This window comes from Scleropages formosus, chromosome 11 (assembly GCF_900964775.1).
Source record: "Scleropages formosus chromosome 11, fSclFor1.1, whole genome shotgun sequence".
NCBI classification, from domain to species: domain Eukaryota; kingdom Metazoa; phylum Chordata; class Actinopteri; order Osteoglossiformes; family Osteoglossidae; genus Scleropages; species Scleropages formosus.
In genome coordinates, this window is record NC_041816.1 from 3,995,268 (window position 1) to 4,018,798 (window position 23,531).

The 23,531-nt window shown below is 42.2% G+C and overlaps 2 protein-coding genes across 8 annotated transcripts in view; one reads left to right on the forward strand and one right to left on the reverse strand.

Moving 5' to 3' along the window:
* The window catches only part of LOC108934711 (tubby protein homolog), a 46,673-nt gene extending 36,773 nt beyond the window's left edge, over positions 1-9,900 (forward strand). For 5 of the 6 annotated variants that reach the window (XM_018752763.1, XM_018752764.1, XM_018752765.2 and 2 more), the window contains 9 exons: positions 2,233-2,358; positions 3,509-3,649; positions 4,132-4,253; positions 5,441-5,632; positions 6,070-6,182; positions 7,622-7,736; positions 9,192-9,290; positions 9,425-9,596; positions 9,750-9,900. In XM_018752763.1, coding sequence (XP_018608279.1) covers positions 2,233-2,358; positions 3,509-3,649; positions 4,132-4,253; positions 5,441-5,632; positions 6,070-6,182; positions 7,622-7,736; positions 9,192-9,290; positions 9,425-9,596; positions 9,750-9,883 — 1,214 coding nt within the window. In that variant the 3' untranslated portion in view covers positions 9,884-9,900. The other variant, XM_018752769.2, reaches the window with a different exon arrangement.
* Positions 9,901-12,207: 2,307 nt separating this feature from the next.
* ric3b (RIC3 acetylcholine receptor chaperone b) lies at positions 12,208-17,792 on the reverse strand. Of its 2 annotated transcripts, none has more exons than XM_018752771.2 (6): positions 17,672-17,792; positions 16,502-16,731; positions 15,637-15,715; positions 14,514-14,607; positions 13,468-13,613; positions 12,208-12,696 (listed from the first exon to the last, which is right to left on the reverse strand). In XM_018752771.2, exons 2-6 carry the CDS (start codon positions 16,703-16,705, stop codon positions 12,212-12,214), a joined length of 1,008 nt encoding a protein of 335 aa, XP_018608287.2. In that variant the 5' UTR covers positions 16,706-16,731; positions 17,672-17,792; the 3' UTR covers positions 12,208-12,211. The 2 variants fall into 2 exon arrangements, with proteins under 2 accessions (XP_018608287.2, XP_018608286.2); XM_018752770.2 differs by having other exon boundaries at positions 17,578-17,792.
* Positions 17,793-23,531: the final 5,739 nt, after the last annotated feature.

The following is a 23,531-nucleotide window of genomic DNA, read 5'->3' on the forward strand; positions in this document are numbered from 1 at the left end:
CAAGTGGCCAGAGGTGAAGGAGCACAACGTTCTGGTTGGGCTGTAGAGAACGATCGGGTCGGGAGGGAGTGGGGAGCAAATCCATTTATGGTCTTATAGGCCATAACCAGAGCCTTGTTTTTGATATGGGCGATTACAGGAACCAAGCGGAGAGAGACGAAGAGGGAAGATACATGGGAACGTTTTGGCAGGTGGAGCACAAATCATGATGTGGCATTCTGTTTAAGGTGAAGAGGCTTGATGGCAGAGGCTGGAGGACCATGCAAGAGGGAGCTGCAGTTGTCCTGGCAGGATATTACCATGGCTTGGGCGAGAAGTTGTGTAGAGTGTGTTGAGAGATAAGGGCAGATCCTGAAGATGTTATGTGGAAAGTATCTGCAGTATTTGGTGGGGCTTCAGTGTCTTGGGATACTGAGACTTGAATCAATCATAACTCCAAGGCTCTTGACTGATGAAGCAGATAAAATTAGCAAATTGTCCAGTTTGACAGAGAATTCCCGACAGGAGGATGGACCTGCCGGTGGATTAGATGTACTTCAGGTGCCCTTTTGTTTTTGAAAGGTATGAGTTACTATTTGTGAAGATATAAAGAGAGATATTAGGGTGTTCAGCATTTAATTTTTTAAATCTGGGGATGTTGACATTTTACAAATCAGGAAAACACACTGTTATTGTATAAATTCTAGAATTTAGGGAAATATGAAGATATGAATAGAGGGAATCAAGAATAAAAAATTAAGGTTTACAAGTTTAACAAATACTAAAGTCTAAATCCTGCTTCAGAGAAATTCTCCATTCACTGCATAATATATATCAATATCCTCACCCTAGAGGCCTGAAACATAGTCAGCGCCACAGGTGGTAAGGGTGCACGGACAGGTCGTTGCACAGTAAATCCAGGTAGAGATCGCTACCGGAGAGCCTCAGACTGAAACAAAGTGATAAAGCAGCACATGGGGGAAATCCAATGAGTGGCAACATTGTCCCTGACAGTCATAAAGCAGCTTTTTTCAGTCTTTTCATCTGCTTTCGCTTTACTCTCTTGTTCCTGCTTTATCATGATGAATTGATGACTCTTTCCCTCTGCCTGTTGTCTAATATAATTGCCTGCGAAATGGACTTTCACAATAAGGCACTTGGGATCTCTGAGACGCGCTTCCAATATGAATGGCGTGATTCTTGGTACAGCTGGAGGCCAAGTCCAAGAGCAGCCTCAGCACGTGGCTGCTGAACGACGTGCTTGTTATCAGAACTGAAATTAGTTCTCAGCATCCCTGTCTGAACAAAAGCGCTGGGTGGGAAGTGATAGAGGAGAGATTAGGAAACACATTGCCAGTAAATGGGCTGATTTTACAGTGTGCTAATGAGGAAACATTTAACATGTTGCAGATGAAAAGTACTTTTACAATTTAGTTTGTCTTTTTCACAAGTAGCTGATTCTCGCTTGCGTCACTCGCATAAAATTAAGAGGTGGAGGAATACTTCAAAGCACATGAATACATATACGGTGCTACTTGAAAGTATTTGAAGCCCCTGTGTCCCTTAGTTTACCGCAAAACCATTATTTAGTCATAGTAAGTCTTTATCATCTGATACAATAGATATGTAATTTGATAATTCCATGTTCCATAGAAAAATGAAAGTAGTGCAGGTGCTAAAATAAGCGAACCACAAGTCGCATTGGTTAAACCAAGTAGGTAAGTAAAATCAGGTGTGTCAATCATGATTTATCATTTTGTAAGTTTATTTTAAGATGTAAGGTTTAGATTTTATGTTTGTGCTAATATTTTGTACAAGAATAATGAGCATCACTATAAGGTTCGCATGCTTTCAAGCAGCACTGTAGGACACATACACATTTTCTGAACCGCTAGTCCCATACAGGGTCACGGGGAACCGGAGCCTACCCGGTAACACAGGGCGTAAGGCCGGAGGGGGAGGGGACACACCCAGGACGGGACGCCAGTCCGTCGCAAGGCACCCCAAGCGGGACTCGAACCCCAGACCCACCGGAGAGCAGGACCGTGGTTCAACCCACTGCGCCACTGCACCCCCCGCACTGTAGGAGTATACAGTATATATAGTTGTATTGTAGCTCCTCCGGACTGTGTGATAGAAATCTGTAAGCTCTGTCTCTTTTCCTGTTTTGCCCAGTAATTATATTACTTTGTTGTGTCACTCTTTCTACCTTTTGTGATTTGCCTCCACTTTTGATCCCTGTGCTCCTTCCAGTGCAAGACGCAGAACTGGAGGAAGTAAAGGAGGTAGCGGACCAACAGGCTCCTCGCTCTGCCAAGAAGACTAAAGCTGCAGCATCCACTCCACAAGGTGGCAGTGGGAAAAAGGGGAAACTCAAAGGTAAGTCACGGTAAGAAGATTATATACCAGAAAGACAGACAAGAGTTCTCTAAGGAAATTTAGCTCCTGACTGTAACATGCAAGGTTATCACAGCATATTCATATAGACCCTATGTAACTCCTCTACATTCCTCCCCCTGTGAATACCCCTTAGCAACCACATCCTTCCAATAGCCATCAGTCTAAGGTGTCCAAATCATGGCACCAACACCCCTAGTGTGGCACAAACCACAGACCACAGATTGTCCCTCATCCTCAGTAAACTGTGCAACTAACAGAGTGGAGGATTAGCCCACTAAGACCCAAGTCCAGCTATGGGAACTGGGTGAACTTTTGCCTCCGCTCCAGTGGGCAACATAACTTGATTTACTAGCTTATGAAGATTTTTTTTAAATTGCTGTTTGTTTGGGAGACAACTGGAGAACACGTGTGACACATCAGTTGAACCTTACAGAGTCATCCTAGGAAACGGGTGTAAATGCTAACAGATAGTTATGCTGCATCCCTGGATTGCACAATGACCCTTTAGAATGCTCATTACTTCATACAGCCAACCTTATTTCAGTTTATTCTTAAAGATGGTAAAAAAAGAACAATGCGTCATTGACTCTTAACAACTTGATCACCCGATTTTTGTGGATAGGAGCAGTTACTTGCATGTTGTGGATACAGACGACAGCAGTGGGGACATTGTGTTCTGTTCTGCTCTGTGCTGAGGCTGGTTAATAGAGACTTTGGACAGGAAGTCGTGAAGACTAACATGCAGTGGTAAAACTGAGCTTCAAATGAGGCTACTGTTCCGAAATTGAGAGTCAAATACCGTTTGTAGGAGTAGTGTTCGTGGTGTTATGTGGTGATGACTACAACACTGAAGAGCTGTGGTTCAAAGGGATGAAGTATGTACTATGTACAGGTTTGATTGTTTGTGTAAATTGCATAAATGTGAGTGTGCCTTCTTCTTATTGGTTATTATGTGTCTGACCACAACTGTTTGCAGCCCTTTACTGCTTGTAAAATGTGATTGCATGCATAAGCACTTGTATATATTTTACTGGGACAGGCATACATATGATTGTAAGCTCAGCTTGATCACACACCAGGCACTTGTGCAGCAGTGCCAGCTAACGCTAAGGATCTCTGTGTCTGGCAGCGGTCGATGGCTTGGCTGCTTTCCAGGATGAGGCACATGACCTGAGCAGTCAGATCCAAGTCCTGTCTGCAGCAGATGAGATCAAGTGTTGTGGACAGCTGCAGACCAAGCAGGACCTCAGGGTGGCCATGTTTAAGAAAGGTAATGTTCATCTGTAACCCTGTAGTCAAGTAAGGCTTGAAACCATGCGGGGTTTCCAACATCTGTTAGGGAACGAGTGATTTGGATGTATCTTCTGAAAGTAATATCACACACTGATGCCGAGCTTTGGACGAGCCTGGAAGCCTTTTCTGCTCCCTGCCTGCACTAGTAATCTTTCTCTGATCAAAACAAACAGCTGCACACCCATTTCTTGCCCACTGCATTACGTCATGTGCTATGCGGGAACAGATACCATATACATATATACCGTTCTCTAAATATAGGCTCAACATTTTAAAACCAAGGGTGCTGGTTGATTCCAAGGTGTCTACATGCCATATGTCTCCTTACTGGTCTCTCTGATCTCTGTAGATATCTAAATGTTTATAAAATGTGTAAAATTATTTTGTATATGGTTGGAAAGATATCAGGTTTATTATACTGTCATGAACAGTTGTAAAGATGCACCCTTGGCTCTGCAGGAATTTCCAGTAGTTTGAATTTTGATGAAGAGGAGGATGATGCAGAAGAAGACAGCTCCTGTTCTTCCCAGCTTAACAGTAACACTCCACCAAGTTCTGCCACGAGCAAGAAGTCCAGTAAGGTACTGAAGAGACTAGCTTCACAGTTAAATACGTATTTATTTCAAATCTGTAAATCTTTTTAGGCGATTAACTATGTGGATCTCCAGAATACACCAGAATGCAGAAAGCACTAGGCAACTTATAGCTTTGTTGTAAGCAAGTGTGAACTGGTGGGGTGGGGGTAATTTGATGGACAGCTCCCCACTGCCCGCCGCCACCCTGCCATAAGGGCATAATAAGGACTGGCTGCTGGTCTGATGGCATGGAGGAGGAAAGATGCCCCCATCCTCATCAGCATTTGTGCTTAATCTTGATGCATTCTGAAATCTGTTCTGTGGGTCCTTGATATGCCAAAACACTGATTGGAGTTGAGAAATCACACAAAAGGTCCTGCTATGCACTGTTTCCACTTTCTGTTTGTGCCACGGTAAGAGAAAGACTGAAGAGTAGACTTTTGGTCCGCCAGCAGGGAAACATCAACATTAAAAGCTGAAATTACAGTTTAACAAGAAGAAAGAACTGAACAAAAAAAAAAACCCCTGTCACTGTAGGGATTAAAATAATTCCAGATGTCATTAATTTCTGTTGCTTGCTCTTAAAATGTCTGTCCAATATACTCTCTATAACAAATGACAAACTGATTATCCTCCGTGTTGAAAATTAAGGTCCTCTGTGTTGTAGCCTCAAGGAGTAGAGGAATAATTGTGTGGTCAAAAGCCGCCTGTGGTTGTGAAGGTCTCGGCAGTGCCTTCTTCACGTACAATCAGACAAGTTCCTCTGCAAGGGCCAAGAAGATGACCTGAGGAAGATTATTGTCAGATTTTAAAATAACATAACAATACACATTTTTCCCTCTCTGCTATGTAGGGATTATACTGTATACCATATGGATACAGGATCTCAAAGGAAATATGTCACATAGTGTCTGCTGTTTGGTGCTCTAAGGTTTGTAGGCCTGTTGTAAGGATGCTGTGCGTCGTGTGTTTGTTGTATACTTTGAAATCCACTCTTCAGAATTAATCTACATTGTGTATCTTTTTTTGAAGTTATGAATGAATGTTTAGTAGTAGCAGAGGGAACACTTTACTTCCATTTTTGTGTTTATTCCGATCAATCAGTTTCTGGGAAATTTCGAATATCTACACACCAGCATGATTTGCTTGCAGATCTACAGTTATTTCCTCTTTCTCCGTGTGTCTCCCCTTAGGAGGCTGCTTCAGTCTCTACACCTCCATCCAGCCAACCTGCCATAGATGTGGGGGACCTGCAGGAGTTCTCCCTGAGACCAGCACCCCAAGCGGTCACCGTGAAGTGCAGGATCACTCGGGACAAGAAGGGCATGGACCGGGGAATGTACCCCACCTACTACCTCCACCTCGAAAAGGAAGATGGGAAGAAGGTCCTAATATTGCTGTTATTCTTAATAGGAGAACCTTTGTCCTTTAAACTGCACAGGCCAGTCTCAAAGGTCTCAATACATTATGGTTTGTCAAGAATTCAATAGTGCACCGATGCCTCTTTAGCCCCATTTAATGATCCCGTTAGATAACAAATTAACTCCTGCCATTCAATAAATTTCCTCATTCTGCAAAGTCCATCTCAGAAAAAGCTGAAACAAGATAAGATGTTTTAGGCATCATATTTGAAATTCAGCACACATAAACGGGTATAAGTGCTTCCGATTTTTCTGTGTACTAGATGTTTCCTGCCCACTTTTTTTCTGAAGAGATCCTCTATGTCCTTGTTGAGTGCTTTACGGTGAATCTTTGAATATATTGGTGGTTCCTTGTATTCCATGTTTAATGTGGGATCTTGTGAGGTCTTTGTCTTCCGCAGGTGTTCCTCTTGGCAGGACGGAAGCGAAAGAAGAGCAAAACATCCAATTACCTCATCTCCATCGACCCAACCAATTTGTCTCGAGACGGAGAGAGTTTCATCGGCAAGCTGCGGTTCGTCTCAGGTTTTCGCTTTCCGAACTAGAAATCTCGCCTCGCGGCGTGATGAAATATGGCTACGTGTATGGACGTGGTAATCAGAACTCTATCTACTATACATGTCAAACAGAAGGGTGGCTGGTGGCATTGTGGTTGAAGCAGCTGCCTTTGGCTCTGCTGGTTGCCGGTTTGATCCCTGCTTCTGGCTGTAGTGCCCTTGAGCAAGGTGCTTGCCTTGCAATTGCTCCAGTACCTTTGCTGGGCTGTGTGCCTGGGTACATAGTGGTGGCCCTGAGATGGACTGGTGTCCTGTCTGGGGTGTGCCCCCCCCAGCATTGCATCCAGTGTTTCCTGGATAGGCTCCGGCTCGTCGGGACAAGCAGTTATTGAAATCGGTTGATTGGTCTCAAGTGGAGAAGAGCTTTTAGGAAATGGACTATAACGCCATTCCCAAGGGAGCCGGGGACAGACATTCTCCTGTGAAAACTGTATCTATTCATGTTTTTGTCTTCAATTAGAAACCAAATTGCTTTGAACCTCTGTTTTAGGTTAATGGAGTCTCACTAAGCCGTCAACTCTCAAAGGGATTATTAAAATGTCACCGAACATATTTTATTGCATTTAGATCAGTAAAATGTTTTAGCTTTATAGACAGGCAGAAGGAGTGCTAGTAAATAACCTCAAGACAGCAGGTGGCATTGTGTTTAGACCTCCTGGCTTTGGCCCCAAAGGGCATGGATTTGAATCCCACCTATGGCTGTAGTACCCTTGAGTAAAGTATTTAGCCTGCATTGCTCCAGTGAAAAAAATGATCCAGTTGTATAAATGGGTACATTATTGTAGGTAGCTTCACATTGTAAGTCAGTTTGGAGAAAAGCATTAGCTAAATGAGTGAAGATACACACACACAGTCTGAAACTGCTTGTCCCAAGCGGGGTTGCGACAAACCAGAGCCTAACCTGGCAACACAGGGTGCAAGGCTGGAGGGGGAGGGGACACACTCAGGATGAGATGCCAGTCTGCCGCAAGGCACTCCAAGCGGGACTTGAACCCCAGACCTGCCAGAGAGCAGGACCTGGTCAAACCTGCTGCGTCACCGCACCCCCTGAGTAAAGATAATTAATAGCTTTATTGCTACACATATATTTTTTTACTTTTCTGTAAGTCGTAGCAGACAGCTCTCAAAACGAATAGTGGTCTTGAAGAATAGTGGTCGTTTGGGGCTGTTTCACGCTAAATGGCGAGTGTATTTCTAGATGGTAATACATTCCATAATTGAATTAAAATACCTCTGAAGTCATCATAGCACCAGACTTGTTCCGTTCGCAGGCCATGTACCTGTAGCAGGTCGATCATGTAACATGTGCTGCAGGTCACGTATATGTTGCAGGTCATGGTGTTTTGCAGGCGATGTAATGTACATTTTTAGCATTTTAGCATTTTGTACTTTGCAGGTCAAACCTGATGGGTACCAAGTTTACAGTGTATGACAGTGGCACAAATCCTGCGAAAGCCGCCTCCGGTCTAGAGTCAAGCAAGCTGCGTCAGGAGCTGGCTGCTATCTGCTACGTGAGCCCCCTTTCCAACAAGTTGTTGCCTTGCTTTGGTGTCTCTTCTCCTCATTATGATGGGTGGCAGCTCATAGCTTTGCAGGCTGGTGTCTCTTTATCACATACAGAAAAAAACCAGCAAGGCTGACAAAGTACATAGCCATTGCCTTTAATATGCAAGTAGCACTATGCAATATCCCTATTTGACCTTGAGAGCAAAGTAAAATTGTTTTGTTACCTGATCATTCTCTTCCTAACAATTTGCATATTCGGCATCTTTCCCATAAATAATAAATGAAATATCCAACACATTCACTTTACTGAAGGACAATCAAAAAATCCAGAGTGCAGGTTGTAACTGTGCAGTTTGTACTGCAGTTGTAAGAATATTTCACTTGCAACAAATTACACTTACAAGAAGTTTTTATGTTGGGTACATTTTGTACTGTTGTACAATGCATTATTTGGCAGAATAGTTGGTAGTGAGGCTGTTAACTTCAGTGAACTGTATTACTGATATATTAGTGTAACAATACAGTACAGTAGCAATACTGCACAGTACAGTTCAGTGTCATACATGGTTGCTGATCATACAGTATATGGTACTGTGGAAGGTAGTGGTACAGTCTGGGTAGTGGGATGCATTGTTGAAGAGATAAATTGCCCGTAGTGTGTGAGTAGCTGCCCTGCAATGGATTTGTGTCCTGTCCAGGGCATACCCCTCTGTGTTGCACCCAGTGATTGTGATTGTGCTCTTGACCCATGTGACCCTGCTCAGGATAAGTGGTAATCTATTATTGAAAATTAATGGATGGATTATTATTATTCAGCCTGGTCTCATGAATAAAGGATTGAAGGGAAATCACAGTACTGTGAATATGAGGCACTCAGACATCTATTGTCCACAAAGGAAGTGGCAGGAGGCCAACTTAATACCCTTTTGACTACCATACCTCATTTACATTAGCAGATGCTTTTCTGCAAAGCAACTTCCGATGGATACTATGTGGTGTTATCAACCCACACACCTTATTCACCATGGTGACTTACACTGCTAGGTACACTACTTACAAGGGGTAACTCATCCATAGATCAGTGGAACACAGTCTCTCTCCATCACTCACACACTCTGGGGGAACCTGAACAGCATCTCTTTGGACTGTGGGAGGAAACCCACTCAGACTGAGTGGGGATTGAACCCATGTTCTCTCATACAACCCAGGCACTGTGAGACAGCAGCACTACTCACTGTGCCACCCATTACCTCCTGCTCCTTAGTGCAGAATTTAGATCACTATGGTAAATAAATGCAAAGAATGTAAATTTCAGCTTAACGTATCAGACGATTTTGGCTCATTCAAGGCAAAATGCACCACATTTCCATTATTATCGTTGTTTTTTGCACCTTAGCTTAAAAGCTAACTTAATAAGAGGTTGGTGCCTTACTTCATTTAATTACAAGTTTTTATTTCAGGAAACAAATGTTTTAGGTTTCAAAGGACCTCGTAAAATGATTGTTATTATTCCTGGAATGAACATGGACCATGAAAGAGTGTCTCTCCGACCACAAAATGTGAGTACAGATCTGTTCTGAGGTTGGAGGTTTTTTAGCATAGTTCTGCTAGCGTTGTGTGAAATGTAATGGTGTATAGAGCCCGTCCACGTGTGTCCCAACCCCTGAGACCACTTTCTGCTGTGATCTGCCAGGACCATGACACTCTGCTGGCACAGTGGCAGAACAAGAACACAGAGAGTGTGATTGAACTCCACAACAAGACACCTGTGTGGAATGACGACACGCAGTCCTATGTGCTCAACTTCCATGGCAGGGTCACCCAGGCCTCCGTCAAGAACTTCCAGATCATTCATGATAACGATCGTAAGTGCACAATAGGGTTACGTTCTAAAAAACTCCATCAGTCAGGTTTATGCGCCTGTTGTTTCCTTTTTTCTTTGCAGACAAAATCCAGATCTCATTAAATCTCTGCTCTAAAAGTTGTCTAATTGGTCTAACACTTCCTTCACCCCCCAGCTGACTACATTGTGATGCAGTTTGGCCGTGTGGCTGAAGATATCTTCACCATGGACTACAACTACCCCATGTGCGCCCTGCAGGCCTTCGCCATTGCCCTCTCCAGCTTTGACAGCAAGTTGGCCTGCGAGTAGCAAACCCCTGTCCAGAGCTTCTGTGATGTCCAGAGCGATCCCCCCCTTCCCTCGCTGAGGAAACCTCTGGACACGTGGAAGAACAACAAGCACACGTTCCCTTTGCGTGCTGCCTGGCTTCTCTGGACTCAGCTGATATCAGCGACATTTCAGTTTGACCCCTATCTGAGGTAAACACAGGGACAAAGCACTTCAGTCTTAAACACTAAGCTTTTTTTCACAGTTCCACTGTCAAATGAAATTACAGTAACAAACACAGCTCTATATAGCACAGTGGCATGCTGACAATGTATTGAATATACAGATGTGTTGTCAGCAACACTTGTTAACACACATTTTTCAAGACCAGAAGCACATTTGTTATGTTAATTTTTAGTGGTGACATTGGTTGATATTATGCGAACAAATACCTGAATCCTTATTTCTGTGCTTAAGCCACTCACCTATTGCTCTGAATCTCACATATAGTTTGTCATTATACATATATTCTAACACTTGTGAAACTTCTTGTACTGTTATGTATGAATTTATGGAATTGTTTACTTCTAGATTTTGTATACAACCAGGGATTTCTATGTCATATGCTGAATTCTCATAGCACCATGGTCCTTTCACTTTGTCAGATCCTTTCACATATAATGGCAATGAAATTTGCAGAAATGCAAAAGATAGAGCACTTTAAGTTATATAAATATGTCAATACAGTGCCTTTGCAGAGGGGTGTTATAAATTGTCTAATTTTAGGCCTGTTTTCATTTCCTCCTCTGACCTGATATGCCTGCACTGTTACCAATAAGGGGGTCTTGTCTTTATGATTCTAAGTGTATTATGTTGATTTTATCTGGATGTGCATACAGTGTACACTGCATTTTTATATAGCAGTGAACTGAAGAATATTATCAGCTATTCACTAGATATACATACCTAACTGGAACTAGGCTTTTCGGTGTTGTCCGTAAATCGGAATTGTGTCACCAGTTTTGGACACCTTTGCGGAAGCATATACATATTTCTATTTGCTTTAGAAAAACAGCAGGAGAATATTTATTGGAAAATATCTGATTAAACTTTGCTTCAGTTTTTCCCCATTTCTGAGAACTGACACAATCTGTCTGTGTGTATAATAAATACACCAGGATTTCTATTTTATGTTTCATTTCAGGAGTGAAGCTAGTCGGTCTCTTTTATATGTTTTTTAAGAACTTGTCTGTTCTTATCTGTTGATTGATAATGTTCTCTGTGGAATATGAACATCAGATTTTACTAAGAGAATTTTCAAACTCTTGCTGTCAGCTAGTGTGGAATTCTGTTTGAGGTCAAGGACTGCAGAAACCCACAGCTCCAGCCCCCAGCAAACTCCCCACCCTATGGGGCATCTTGATGGAGGAATAAACAGTAAAAACTAGTTTCGTGCCCAATTTCCGTACAAGTTACGTCCCACATTCTGATACCAACACATCTACAGCTAACTTTTTAAGTCTATTAATGTAGTCTATTATCGATATACAGTATTAACTACTCTAACAGTACATGGAAGATATTTTACAAAAGGTATGCAAAAGTTTCAGTTCCTTTTCATTTAGCACATAAGTAAAAGGCAAAGCAAAGAATAACTCACAAGGAAACTTACTGTCACTATAAATACTGTATGTAAGACAGTCTTTTTATGTTACTTCTGATCTTTTACATTAGTTGAGGTGTCGTGAATTGTTTATATGGTTTTGTTTCTAGAGATAAACTTTTGGGAGTTGTAGCAAAACCTCATATCAGTCCTTCTGCGTCAAAGAGCAAAACAGTCTTTTAGTGTCCGTTATCTGTGTGTGCTGTTCGTTTACCTGTATCACTATGGAAATAAACTATTCTGTCAATCAGGCAAATTGTTCTTGAGTTTAAAGTTAATGTAAGACCAATCAGTTCATATTGAGCATGTCATTTATTTTAAATTATCAGACTATTTTAAAATGTATAATTTTTTTTCCACACTACAGCAAATATTTGTTTTGCATTGTGTTACAGTTTAGTATCTTCAACTGAGATTCTTCAGTTACTCACAGTACCATTGTAGTTACAGCATATTTGCTAAGATTCTTGATAAGCCAAAAATATATTAGGCAGAAGAATATGTAAAGAGCAGTGTCTTCTGTAACTTTGTACCATATACAGTATTAGATTTCAGAAGGTAGTGGCAGACAGGCCCAGCATGAACAGGGGGCTTAGAATGAATAGCTTGAAGTTTCCGTGCTTAAATATTAGGTAACAGACTCAGGTTCCACTTGGTAAACTTGTGTAAATCGGTCTGGAATCTGTCACATAGAATATTCTGTGCTATTATGATTTATTGGGGTGCTGCATCCCTCTCTTGCTGCGATTCCTGAGCCCACCCAACCCCAGTTCTGCGGTGATCTCTGCCTCAGCAAGGTTCTCTTTGTCAGCAGAACCAGCTATAAGAAGGACCTCGTCCATGTCCTCCTGAGTACTGGTGTCACCGTGGTCTTCCCAGCTCAAGCTCAGACTCTCTGCTTTCAGTGCAGCATCCTCTTCCTTCTCGCGACATTGTCTTCCTTCTTCTTTTTCTCGCTGACCCCGTAGTTCTGCCCTTTCTGTCTCCAGCCATTCAGCATCCCTGCGTTGGGGTGGGCCTGTGGGCAGGTGGAGCTTCCCATCCAGACCCACTTTCTCTACCATATCCCTCACCCCCTCATCAAGCTCTTTGGCTGTGGCCAGTGTGCTATCGCGCTCCACAGGGGCATCGGTGTCACGTGTCGGCTGACAGTGAGGTCCGGTGTGCCGAGGGTGGGTCTCTTTGGGATCGTCTGCATAGTCCAGGAACAGTGTGGTCAGCCACTTATATCACATACGGTGAAATGGTGTTTTATCTCAAGGATGGAAGAGTAAGATGAGCATTTTAGCACAAGCCATTTAATTGTTGCTATACTTGTCTTGTTACTGTCTTGGAAAACTGCTTTCCACCTCAACACACAACTGTTATTTATTCATTTAGCTTTTCTTCTATAGTGACTTACAGTGTTGAGCTACTTAGACTGACTTAACCATTTATAAAACATCTATAAAAGATCTTTACTGGAGGAAATCAGGGTAAGTACCCTGATCAACGGCACTGAAGCAGGAGGCAGGACTCAAACTCAGATCCTTTGAATCTAAGCCAGAAGCTCTATCACTACCCCACCTGCCACATGAGGTGTGAGGTCGTCTACTTGTTTCTGGCACCTCCTTGCACTCAAAGGGCCCACGTTCAAATCCCGCTTCTTGTGAAGTAAGTAAAATGTCTGCCATGTGGTGCCTCATGTCAGTAATGTGTTGCTGTCCATTCCCTGCTCATGTCAACCTTTCACCTTTGGCATTTTATAAGCAAAACACAATGGACATTACATCTCATTACTGTCATTTCCTGTCACAGTAATAATGTGTGATCACTCTTTTTGATAAAATATTTTCAGAAAGAATTGTTGTAACCTTTCTGTAAATGTCATTGCTGAAGCATAATTATTAGAATTAATTATGAACCTGAGGATATACAGTATATGTGGAAAAAAATTGTATTTTGTCTGGCAGCAGATCCATACCTTCCCAGTTCTCTGCATATGAGGGCTCTTGAGTCTCCACTCCTAGCGAGGCTCCTTCCACCAGGTTGCCCTCCTGCATCACACGGGTTATCTCCTTCAGCTGTTGCAGGAGCTTCTCCTCGTGCTCCGCAGCAACTCTTCTGATGCTAGAGCCAAGGTGCAGAGGATAGTGAAATGAGGTGTGGAGGGAAAAAGGTGGCGAGAAAAGCTAGGGAAATAATGGGAGCAGACAAAGGCAAGGTACAGGGTATGCTGGGGGTCTACAGTGCATTAAGGCTGCTTGAGGTACTAGGATGAAGGGGCTTCAGGGTGGACAAGAGGTGAGGGGGGACCTGGGTTACAACTGGGAACCTGTAGGGTACCAGGGAGTACTTTGGTTGTGCTATGAATGCTGGGAGTGCGAGGGCTACTGGGATGAGTGTTGGTCTCTGGCTCTTAACTTGGCATCAGAAACTCCCATTCGCATCTTCCTCACTTTATTTACTTGTCATACCTCCTCAGAAAAGTAAATTAAGGTGACAGGTCTGAAAACAATAAGATATTTTAAATCTGAGCTTGTGCACAACGTACTTTTAACTAGAGACCGAAAACCTGTCTTATTACAATGCAATTTTAATAATGGGATACAGAAACTAGTAGAAACGGACTAACCTGTGTATGTAAAACTTACATTTATACAGGTGGTCTGAGCCAACAAATTCAGCATTGTTAATATACACTTTACTAATGAGGTGCCAATGCATGCCTCAGCTGGTTTTATAAAATATATTAAAAACACATCAAAATTTGTTATAGATTTTGTGTTTTTCTGGCACGATAACAAATGGCGCCAAGCCTTCAATCTGGAGACCAAATATTTACTTTTCAGGGAGTAAATCATATAGAAACATAAAATCATAAGTACTCCAACTAACTATAGTGAATAAGGAATACAGGACTCAAGATGACTTCCTGCGCTTTCACAAGAAGACTTTACTACTCCGGTTTTTCCACTTCCCGTATCTCCAGGGGAAGATGGAGTGAAGTTGTGAAAACAGACTGCGTACCTGTCAGGGCTCTGTCCCGCCTTTGACACAATGCTCTCCATCACCTCCTCTGTTTCCTTCAGCTTCTCCTGAAGCTGTGCGAGCTCATAATCAGCTGAAAATCAAACAGAGTCAAGCGCCGCTGAGTCTCCTTGGGGGAAACGTGAACGTTTTCACTGCCGTCCCACCGGCCAGATGGGGCCAAACCCACAGGCTGCAGTAAATGTACTCGGCTCACACCGAACATCCAGGCAAATATTTAGAATTAACTCTCCGAGTACAATCACATGGACTGCCAAGTCATAAATTTATGATCAATTAATGAGCTTAGACTAGAATTAGGAATCAGGGTCACAGAGAAGGGCGGGAAGTTTGATAATTAAATAGAATAAAACATTAAGTTCAATCCCAATGTTATTAATTTCTTTCTGTATACAGTATATACTTAATACTCTATACAGTGCTATGACAGCATGAAAGGCCCACATTTTGATCTATTTTCCACTATTTTTTTTCCCTCTAAATCCTTTCAGTTACTGTCACGTTTGCGCTTCTCATGCACTGGCATCCATTTGATGAATGGAAGAGAACTAAACCTCTTTGTGCTGATCCAATAGACACAAGATAATTGGTATTGGACGCTGCTGGGCTGAAATGACATTACTTAGAGAACTAATCCAGGTCTAACAAAGGAGTGAAACAAAGCTCCCAGAGAATTAGACAGGATCTTAATCTACCCTATCAGGGGGACTCTCATGTCGGAGCCCCAGATACGGATATGTGCAGTGGGGGTCTGACAGGGAAGGAAATTAGAACGGCTGCACTGAGGACAAATAGATTAGAACAATGGCCAGAAAATCACAATAGAAGAGATGGCGAGCGGAAGGCAGCTGTCGGCTGAAACGCTATTGCTCTTCATTAGAGGACTTGCTCATGTGTGCATGTTCTGTTTGATGCCGTGGAGTACCCCACGGTGTGCGCTCAATTACAGCCCTCATTATATTCCCAGTTGTCATTAGCTGTGCTCAACCTGCGAAGCTCAGGTCAGTGAAATCGTTGTCTAACAGGACTGTAAATGCCACAAATGGCCACTCTCAGAAGGGACTTGATGCATGGCTTTTACTTACTCATTTATTGTACTTACTTATTTTTCTCTTCAGGTTTTCTGATTTCGAGGCGGGGAACCTGTTGTCCGATTTCACATTTCTTCCCTTAGATGTGATCTGTGAAAGATTTTTTCATTATTGATGTGCACAGAACAAGTGATATACTTGTCCACATCGCAAAAATGTAGTGCTGCTTACAAACCTCTGTAAATTTATTAATACCTCTTTGGTATGTTGTAACTTCTTGTGTTTATTTTATACAGGTAATTTAAAATGCCCTGAAAATTTGTATTGTATTTGCACTATTAGCAAGATACTTACAATAACTTCCTGATTGTAAGTTTTACAAGTTTTCTGCAACTGGGGACCAACATTTTAATATGCATTCCAAGAGAGCATGACCTTGTAAATATATGTGGCTTAGTTTTTTAAATGAATATACATTTCTTGTTATTGTTAAGCGAGTCACTGTTCCCCCTAAAATCATACTGTCCACAACATTGTCTAAAATCACTTGTTTATATTATAAGACTGCAATTTACTGATAAAAGTTGTTTTGAAAAAAACATCATTATAGTGACAAAAACAAGTGAGGTAGAATTTTAAAAAATGTACAGTAGAAATGTAACACCTACGCATTACCTGGTTCTCCCATGATCTCACATATATAATATATATATATCTGTATGTAGTCTTTTGAGTGAAATATTACCATACTCATGTACTCTTATCTCTTATTTTTGAGGAACTCCTGCATTCCGCACCCGAATGAACAATTCTGTTCAAAGGACACAAACAGCTCATAATAGTTCCAGTGATAAAACCTACGTCGAAAGTAAAGACACATTTATCTGGGAAAGTTCACGCTGACGCATGCTTGTACCAGGCAGCAGCGGTGCTCACCTTGAACAGGATGTAGACGATATAGAGGATGATCCCGAACCCATAAATAGGAATGATCTGCCCCATGAGGTTGGTCTTGCCCCCTCCCCTGCCTCCCACACCCCCACCCTTGGTCTTGGCTACAGCCTCTGGGTTGTAAGCCTTGGAGTTCAACAACTTCGCCCCCCTACGGGCCTGACCTTCTAACAACGGCTGCCGGTGCATCACGGGAGGAAAACGTCCAGGACCAACTACCAACGAGAACAAACAGCTGGCATTCAACACTCAGCTCAGGACAAGTACGCTTTACACACATTCTAAGTATACATTCCACAGACCTGTGCCTAGCCCACCCCCTGTATATATACATGATTCCTGAAGTTAGTTAAATTGTTTTAAATGTGTATCTTCCACACCAATTTCCATCAACATAATAAAATCAGTGCTGTTAAAAATAACTGTTCACATTAAATAAAAGTGGTTTACACTGACATAATAAAAACTGTATCCATGAAGATACAAAATGATACAGTAAATGGTGACAAGTGGACAGCAGGGCTTTGCTATGGTATGATAGAATTGCTCAAGGTTTGTATTTACAAATTCAAGAGATGCAAATCATGGGCACAGCCATGTACATGATCTTCGAAGTGTCTGGTATGAAGATGAAGTATATTGTATATGGGGGAAATGAACACAGGGAAACTGAAGCAGGGCAGACAAAACGGAAACAAACCGACAAATATAAGTGTTTATTGTAAATGAGGGCTGACAAAATTTGACAACGTAGGTTTGGATGAAAATACAAGGTGGTTAGGAAAACAGGAGTTCACAAGAACAAAATAAAATAAAAAGCACCACGTTCCACGGTGAAACCACGATTCAACCAGCTTGAAGCAAAATATTATGTTGTATCAATACGTGCACGACTGTTACAATGAGAAAATAAAGAGCAGCACGCCGGGAGTCGCCATTTGAAAGGAAAACACAGATAAGAGTCACTTGCAAAGCTAAGATATCTCTGCAGTACAAATTAATCGGCACCGATCGGTCACCATGGAGATCCTGAGGGGGGTCCGGACCCCTCGGCGCCTTACCCTCCGCGTGCCCCACTTCCTTTTTGCCTCTAGACAACAGAATTTTAGGAAGCAGAAGAGAAACACACAGGACGAGACAGGAGAAGAGCGTCACCTTCTGAAAAGTGGACAACGACATATTGTCGTGTACGTTTTTTAAAAAATAAATAAATAAATATAACAGTGAAACGCCAACGCAAACACGGCAGCACCAAACCCCGACCGGACTTTTATTTTATGACTTCCTGCTTTGGCCGGAAGCGGAAGTGACCGGAGACCGGCCTTTCTCGCTGAGTTTGAGTCCGCGAGCAGGTGGCGCCCAGGCCGCGAGGGGCCGCCGCTGTTGAGCGCGCGATAGGTGCAAACGAGCGACTGAGGTAAAAAATTTTAGTTTTAGTCATTTGTTTTTCCACACAAATAAACACCTTCAAACACATAAAAAGTCGCAAAAATCACCATATCGATATTTATAACCCCAGAATGTTTTAGGAGTTAAGCTTCTCTGCTGGAAAGTCTGTTCAGAACTTCAGGTAAATCAATGATTACGAACTTACAGTTACGGGGCTAAACGGATTTTCCCTGGGAACAGCGGAAGCCGTTCTTGTTTTTCGACGTCAAGACTGTGACCAGATGAAGGTTTTCAAAAGTTTTAGTTTTTTGTAGTATAGTAGTATTGTATAGCATAGGGTTAGTGATTGTCGGTTGTAATTTCAGTGCGTCCTGTTCGTGCAGCTCCAGCAGATGGCGCTGCAGGTCAGGCGGTAAAGCAGCAGCAGCAGCAGCCGTTCACGAGAGAGGCGGTGGCAGTGTGGTGTCACTGACTGGGGGCTGTGTGCAAATGTAAAAAGACGAGTTATGTTTGCGGAACAACTGCAGCGTGGACCTTTCTAGAAAGAATGGTATAAAATCTCAGCTGAAGTCCAGACATGTCCTTGTCCAATGTGCTTATTAAAAGTGCTGGACACGTTTTGCAGGGCCTTTGTGTTCATTTAGCAGATTTTCTCTGGAGTGTCTTCCAATGAATGAACACTATGATATGTGTTATCAGCATGCCGCTATTCACCAGGGTAACTTACACTGCTAGACTACTTAGAATGAGTCACTCATCCAAGTGAAGTGAAGTACATTTTCTGATTTTTAGAGTCACCAGTCCACCTGAACAGTATGTCTTTGGAATGTGGGAGGAAACCAGAGCACCCTGAGGAAACCCTCAGAGACACGAGGAAAACATGCAAACTCCACACAGACTGAGTGAGGATCAAACCCCCGTCCTCTCGCACCACCCAGTTGCTGGGAGACAGCAGTGCATACTGTCTCTGGCATTTTGGGCTTCATCGGTCCAAACAGAATTTCTGCTTGCCTGCTTCTTGGGCCATAAATAATAATAACACAAATAGCTTGTCTCTTGGAATAAAGTTGAGGGTGCGTGGTGGCACAATGGGTAGCCCTGGTGTATCACAGCTCCTGGGATGTGGGTTCGAATCCAGCTCAGTGTGTTGGCGGTTCTCTCCGTGTTTTTATGGGTTTCCTTCTAGCGATCTGGTTTCCTCCGTGTTTCGGTTGAACTGGTGACTCTAAATTCCTCTTTGTATGTGTGTTGCTAGGTGATATTCCATCCAGGGTGTATTCTACCTGTGTTTCTGGGATAGGCTCTGGACCACCGTATCCCTGCATTGGACAAGGTGATACTGAAATTGGACCGATAGCCACATTATAAGAACCTGTTAGAGATCATGGCCATATCTGACTGAGCTGCATGGTGTGGATGTGGCCTGGTGGCCTGGTGTCCACGTGGGGACTGAACCAGGCATTTAAAAACATCTTGCCTTCTGATGCAGAACAGCAAATGACAAAACTGCTGCAAAAAATCTGGGGAAATTTAAGAAGGGTAGAATTAAATCTTCTGACCAATCTTGAGCCATCTGTTTTTAGCTTGTTTTCACTCACGCTGTCATAATATTTTTTTTTGTGTCTCCGCATTGAAAGTAATGTACCTAATTTTTCAGTTGGCAGTAATCCTTGTAATGAAAAAACAAAATAGTTTGTTGAGCACACCTGAAAGTTGATATTTGTAATATTTGTCAGGTCCCAAAAAGCGCTTTGCTGCTGCTGTTTTTCTTTGGTTAATGAGTCTGGGTACTCGTGTGGGCTTGTAAACAGAAGGATGAGATCATTGCTTCTTCCCCCCTGCTGTGCAATATTTCAGAAGTCATTACGAGAGAAAGCAAGAGATCTGAAGGACTGGCACTGTGACCTGTGTGTGCCGCAAACTTCTCCCAGAAGTTTATCACTGACCTGGGACATCATTGGCATGTGTTTAGTGAGGCAGCAGCCTTAAATTATTAATGGAATGTACCCCTCTGCCCCATACCAAAAAAGAAGATTTTGATGCAGCAAGCCTGTTTGTCTGTCTGTTAGTTGGACCTCAGAAAGTGCCACATCCCTGACTTTACATGCTCTACTCTACCAGTTTGAATAGTGAGTCCACTTACTGGAAACTGGGTTTTTCCTTTGGGTGAACATGTTCGATGAGGAATTGAGACACCATGTCTTCCCGGCTCTTCTGGAGCAGTATCCAGAGATGTGGGACACCTGCGTGTTGCTTTTCTCTCGCTCTTTTTGTCCAGTTTGTCCAACACAAGTGTTGCCCCGATGTACTCACGCTGTTCAGTGGTACTGTATGTATGTGGGATTAGTGTACATCCATCCCTCAGTAATGTTTAAATTATCAGCACCATACAGAATACTTTGTCTTTAAATATTACCACTTGTATTGCACTGAGCAGATTATTTTGGCACCTCAGTCGAACATGTAACACAAATGCGGCTTTGTTTCATGATTCTGGTTGTAATAAGGATTTGCTGTGTGCTGTCAAAAGAATTTGAAGTTCAGTAACTCCTTGTTCACTTTCTTTTTCCACGATTGATAATGAGAAACTTATGATCAATCAAAAGTTAATCATGGTCGATTATGAGAACAAATTTCAGTCTTCAATTGGAGTATGGTATCCAGCTTTCAATTCATAATTAGTAACTTTGTCCAGTGCAGGGTCCTGGTGGTCCAAAGCCATCTCAGAAGCAAAAGGCATGAGGGAGGGTACACCCCGGTCAGGATGCCGGTCCACCACAGTCGCACGCTCAAACATGCACAAACACACTCCAGGTTACTCGGAGTACTAAATTTACTTGAAAAACACCTCTTTCGACAGTGGGAAGAAATCTGCGTGAACGTGGGGAGAACATGCAAACTCCATACAGACTGAAGTGGATTCAAACCCACAGCCCCGGAGCTGCAAGGCACCAGCACCACCTGCTGTGCCACCATACCTCCAGACGGTATGATATTAAGGCAAATATTACAGTTGTCACGGATGTACTAATCCGCATTTTCTGTTCAGTCATAAATAGCATTGCAATGACTCCCCAATTAAATGTTCTGCTATGAAAATCTAAAATAGAATTGAAATTAGTTTCACATGCTACAAAAGTGGAAACTGAAGCTGTGTGGTAGATGGCAGCTCCATGTTGACGTTTGTAAATGAATGACAGATCCGTGGAAGCAGATGCGGAGAAAGTTTTGGCACGTGAGCAGAGTAATCAGGGCTGACCATTTGGGGCATCATATTCATTCTTCAGAAGCACCTGCTTCTCTTTCCTACCAAGTCTTTAATCATTTAATTATCCTTTATTAGCCCAGCGCTAAATTACTGCACACCTGCTTTAAGGGGACTTGAGCTGTGCAGAAAGCACAAGACCGCCACCATTCAGTTCTCATGTAAATTCTTGGAGAAATTGTCTTTTTATGATCATTTTGTACAAGACAGCTCTCACTTATTGTTATGCCAGCAGCAACATATGGTATCGACGTTGACTAAAGTGTTCACTCTCCTCTGTGTCTTGTGAGCAATAGATTCACATATATGGCAATCAACATGCCTTCACCAAACAAAATTGCTTTCAGAAATAGAAATCGTTTTCTTTCTCTACATTCATGCAAGTGATTTGTTGTGCAATGTCACCTTACTCGGTGGTAGTGAACCAGGCTTACATCAAGCTTTTTTTTTTACCCTCCTCTCTGCCTCTGTCTGAATCAGTCAATTTATTTCCAAATTGCAAGTTCAGTGTAGGAGCAAAAGCTTTTTTTTTTTTTTTTTTTTTTTTAGTCATGGTGAAATATGAAATCGATGCACCTCTATATATTGAATAGGTTTAATTTTCGGTTGATATTGATGGGACGAAGCAGGCTGGGAGTGTCACGGAGGACATACTGTTAACAGGTCATAGGACCCTTCTAGCTGGAGAACAAAGGAGACTCTTGAAATGTGAATGAGATGGATTAATGCATCCCAAGAATCTGTGCAACACATGCTGGGTGCCGAGTGGCTTTATTACTTCTGTTGTCAGGGTGTCCCTCTTAGATATTAGCATTACTCAAAGACGCAAGCGTAAGGCTCTGAATAACTCTGGGGGGGGTTGACGTAGTTCACTGCTGCGTTTCTGATTATTCTTCAAAATATCAATTTTAATTTAAAATGTCAGACGGTGAGGTTAGCGTGGGCTGCTGTGGACGTGATTGGACGACAGTGTTAAATGAGGACACGCAGAGCTGGTGTGATGGTACGATAGGACAGTAGTGGTAGTGGCAACCAAGTATGTGGTGGTTGTGCAGGTGGGGGAGAGGATGAGGTTCTTCACTCAGGCCCCTGGTACTCCACCCAGCCAGAGTCAGGTCTGCTTGGGCTGTACAGTCTGCACTTTATAGCACAGCAGAAATGAATAATTATATTTTTTAATTATATGTGATCCTTGTATATTGTCTCTGATGGACAGAGTGCTCACCTGCAATAACCAATGCTCAGTTTAGGTTCAGGTGCTGGGTGGATAATAGAAATAATGAAAGAACAGAACTCACAAAGGTAGACTTATTTTAAATTTATTGTGCAGGTACATGTTTATTCACTTTTTTAAAATTTATTCAATTTACTGGTCAAAGGCAGGGGAATGTACACAAAATAGGACCACAACAATTTTCTGACAGGGTTAATTTCTCCTTTTTAATAACTTAATAATTTGTTGCTCTCCTCCAGAAGTTGAGTTGGGTTTACTGGCAGTCCCCGGATTATGAACGAGTTCCATTCCTAAGTCTATCTGTAAGACGGATTTGTACGTATGTCAGAACAGTTAGGTATGGTTCGTGTCTAATGTCAGTTAGTCAAATGTTTGTCTTGGTGTATAGAATATCGTGTACCTATTATGCATAAAACCATTAAAGAAACACTTCTGGATACACTAAAAAATCTTTAATATAAAAATACAGTAATAATAATAATAATACAATGTAATCATGTCATAATAATAAACGTAACGTATTTATCATAGAGACACAGAGATAATAATGGAGAGGGAGGAGGAGAGGGAATGTGTGTGTGTAGGTATAAAATGAACATTGAACTTTAATGATCGTTTTTCCAGTGTTTGCGTTTTGCTTTTTCCGATCGCTTTAATATCTCCCCTTTAGTTTCAGTCATGATCGTTTTCCTTCTCTTTGATGCATCATCATCACTTGCATCATATTTATGCTTTGGTGCCATGGGTAGGAGGGTAAAAAATACAAAATTAAAGCCAAATACAGTAACACACACGAGACACTGCTAACTTCAATGTGCTCCAACTGAAAAGAACCAAGTATTTGTCTTACCTCAGGCCCACGCACCCACGAGCCGACAAACTGCTGTAGATGAGCAATGTTTTGATGCGCGTCGAAAAGTAGCGCCTATTTGTTATTATGAATACGTGTATGTAATTCAGATTTTTAATATAGTAGGCTTTACCGGGGGTGGTTCGTAACTTCGGATTATACATAAGTCAGACTTTCATAACCCGTGTTCTGCCTGTATATAAATCGTGTACAAAAAGGAGCAAAAACAAAGGTCTTTTACAGAAGCAAAAACCAGGGGCCCTGAGTATATTCCCTT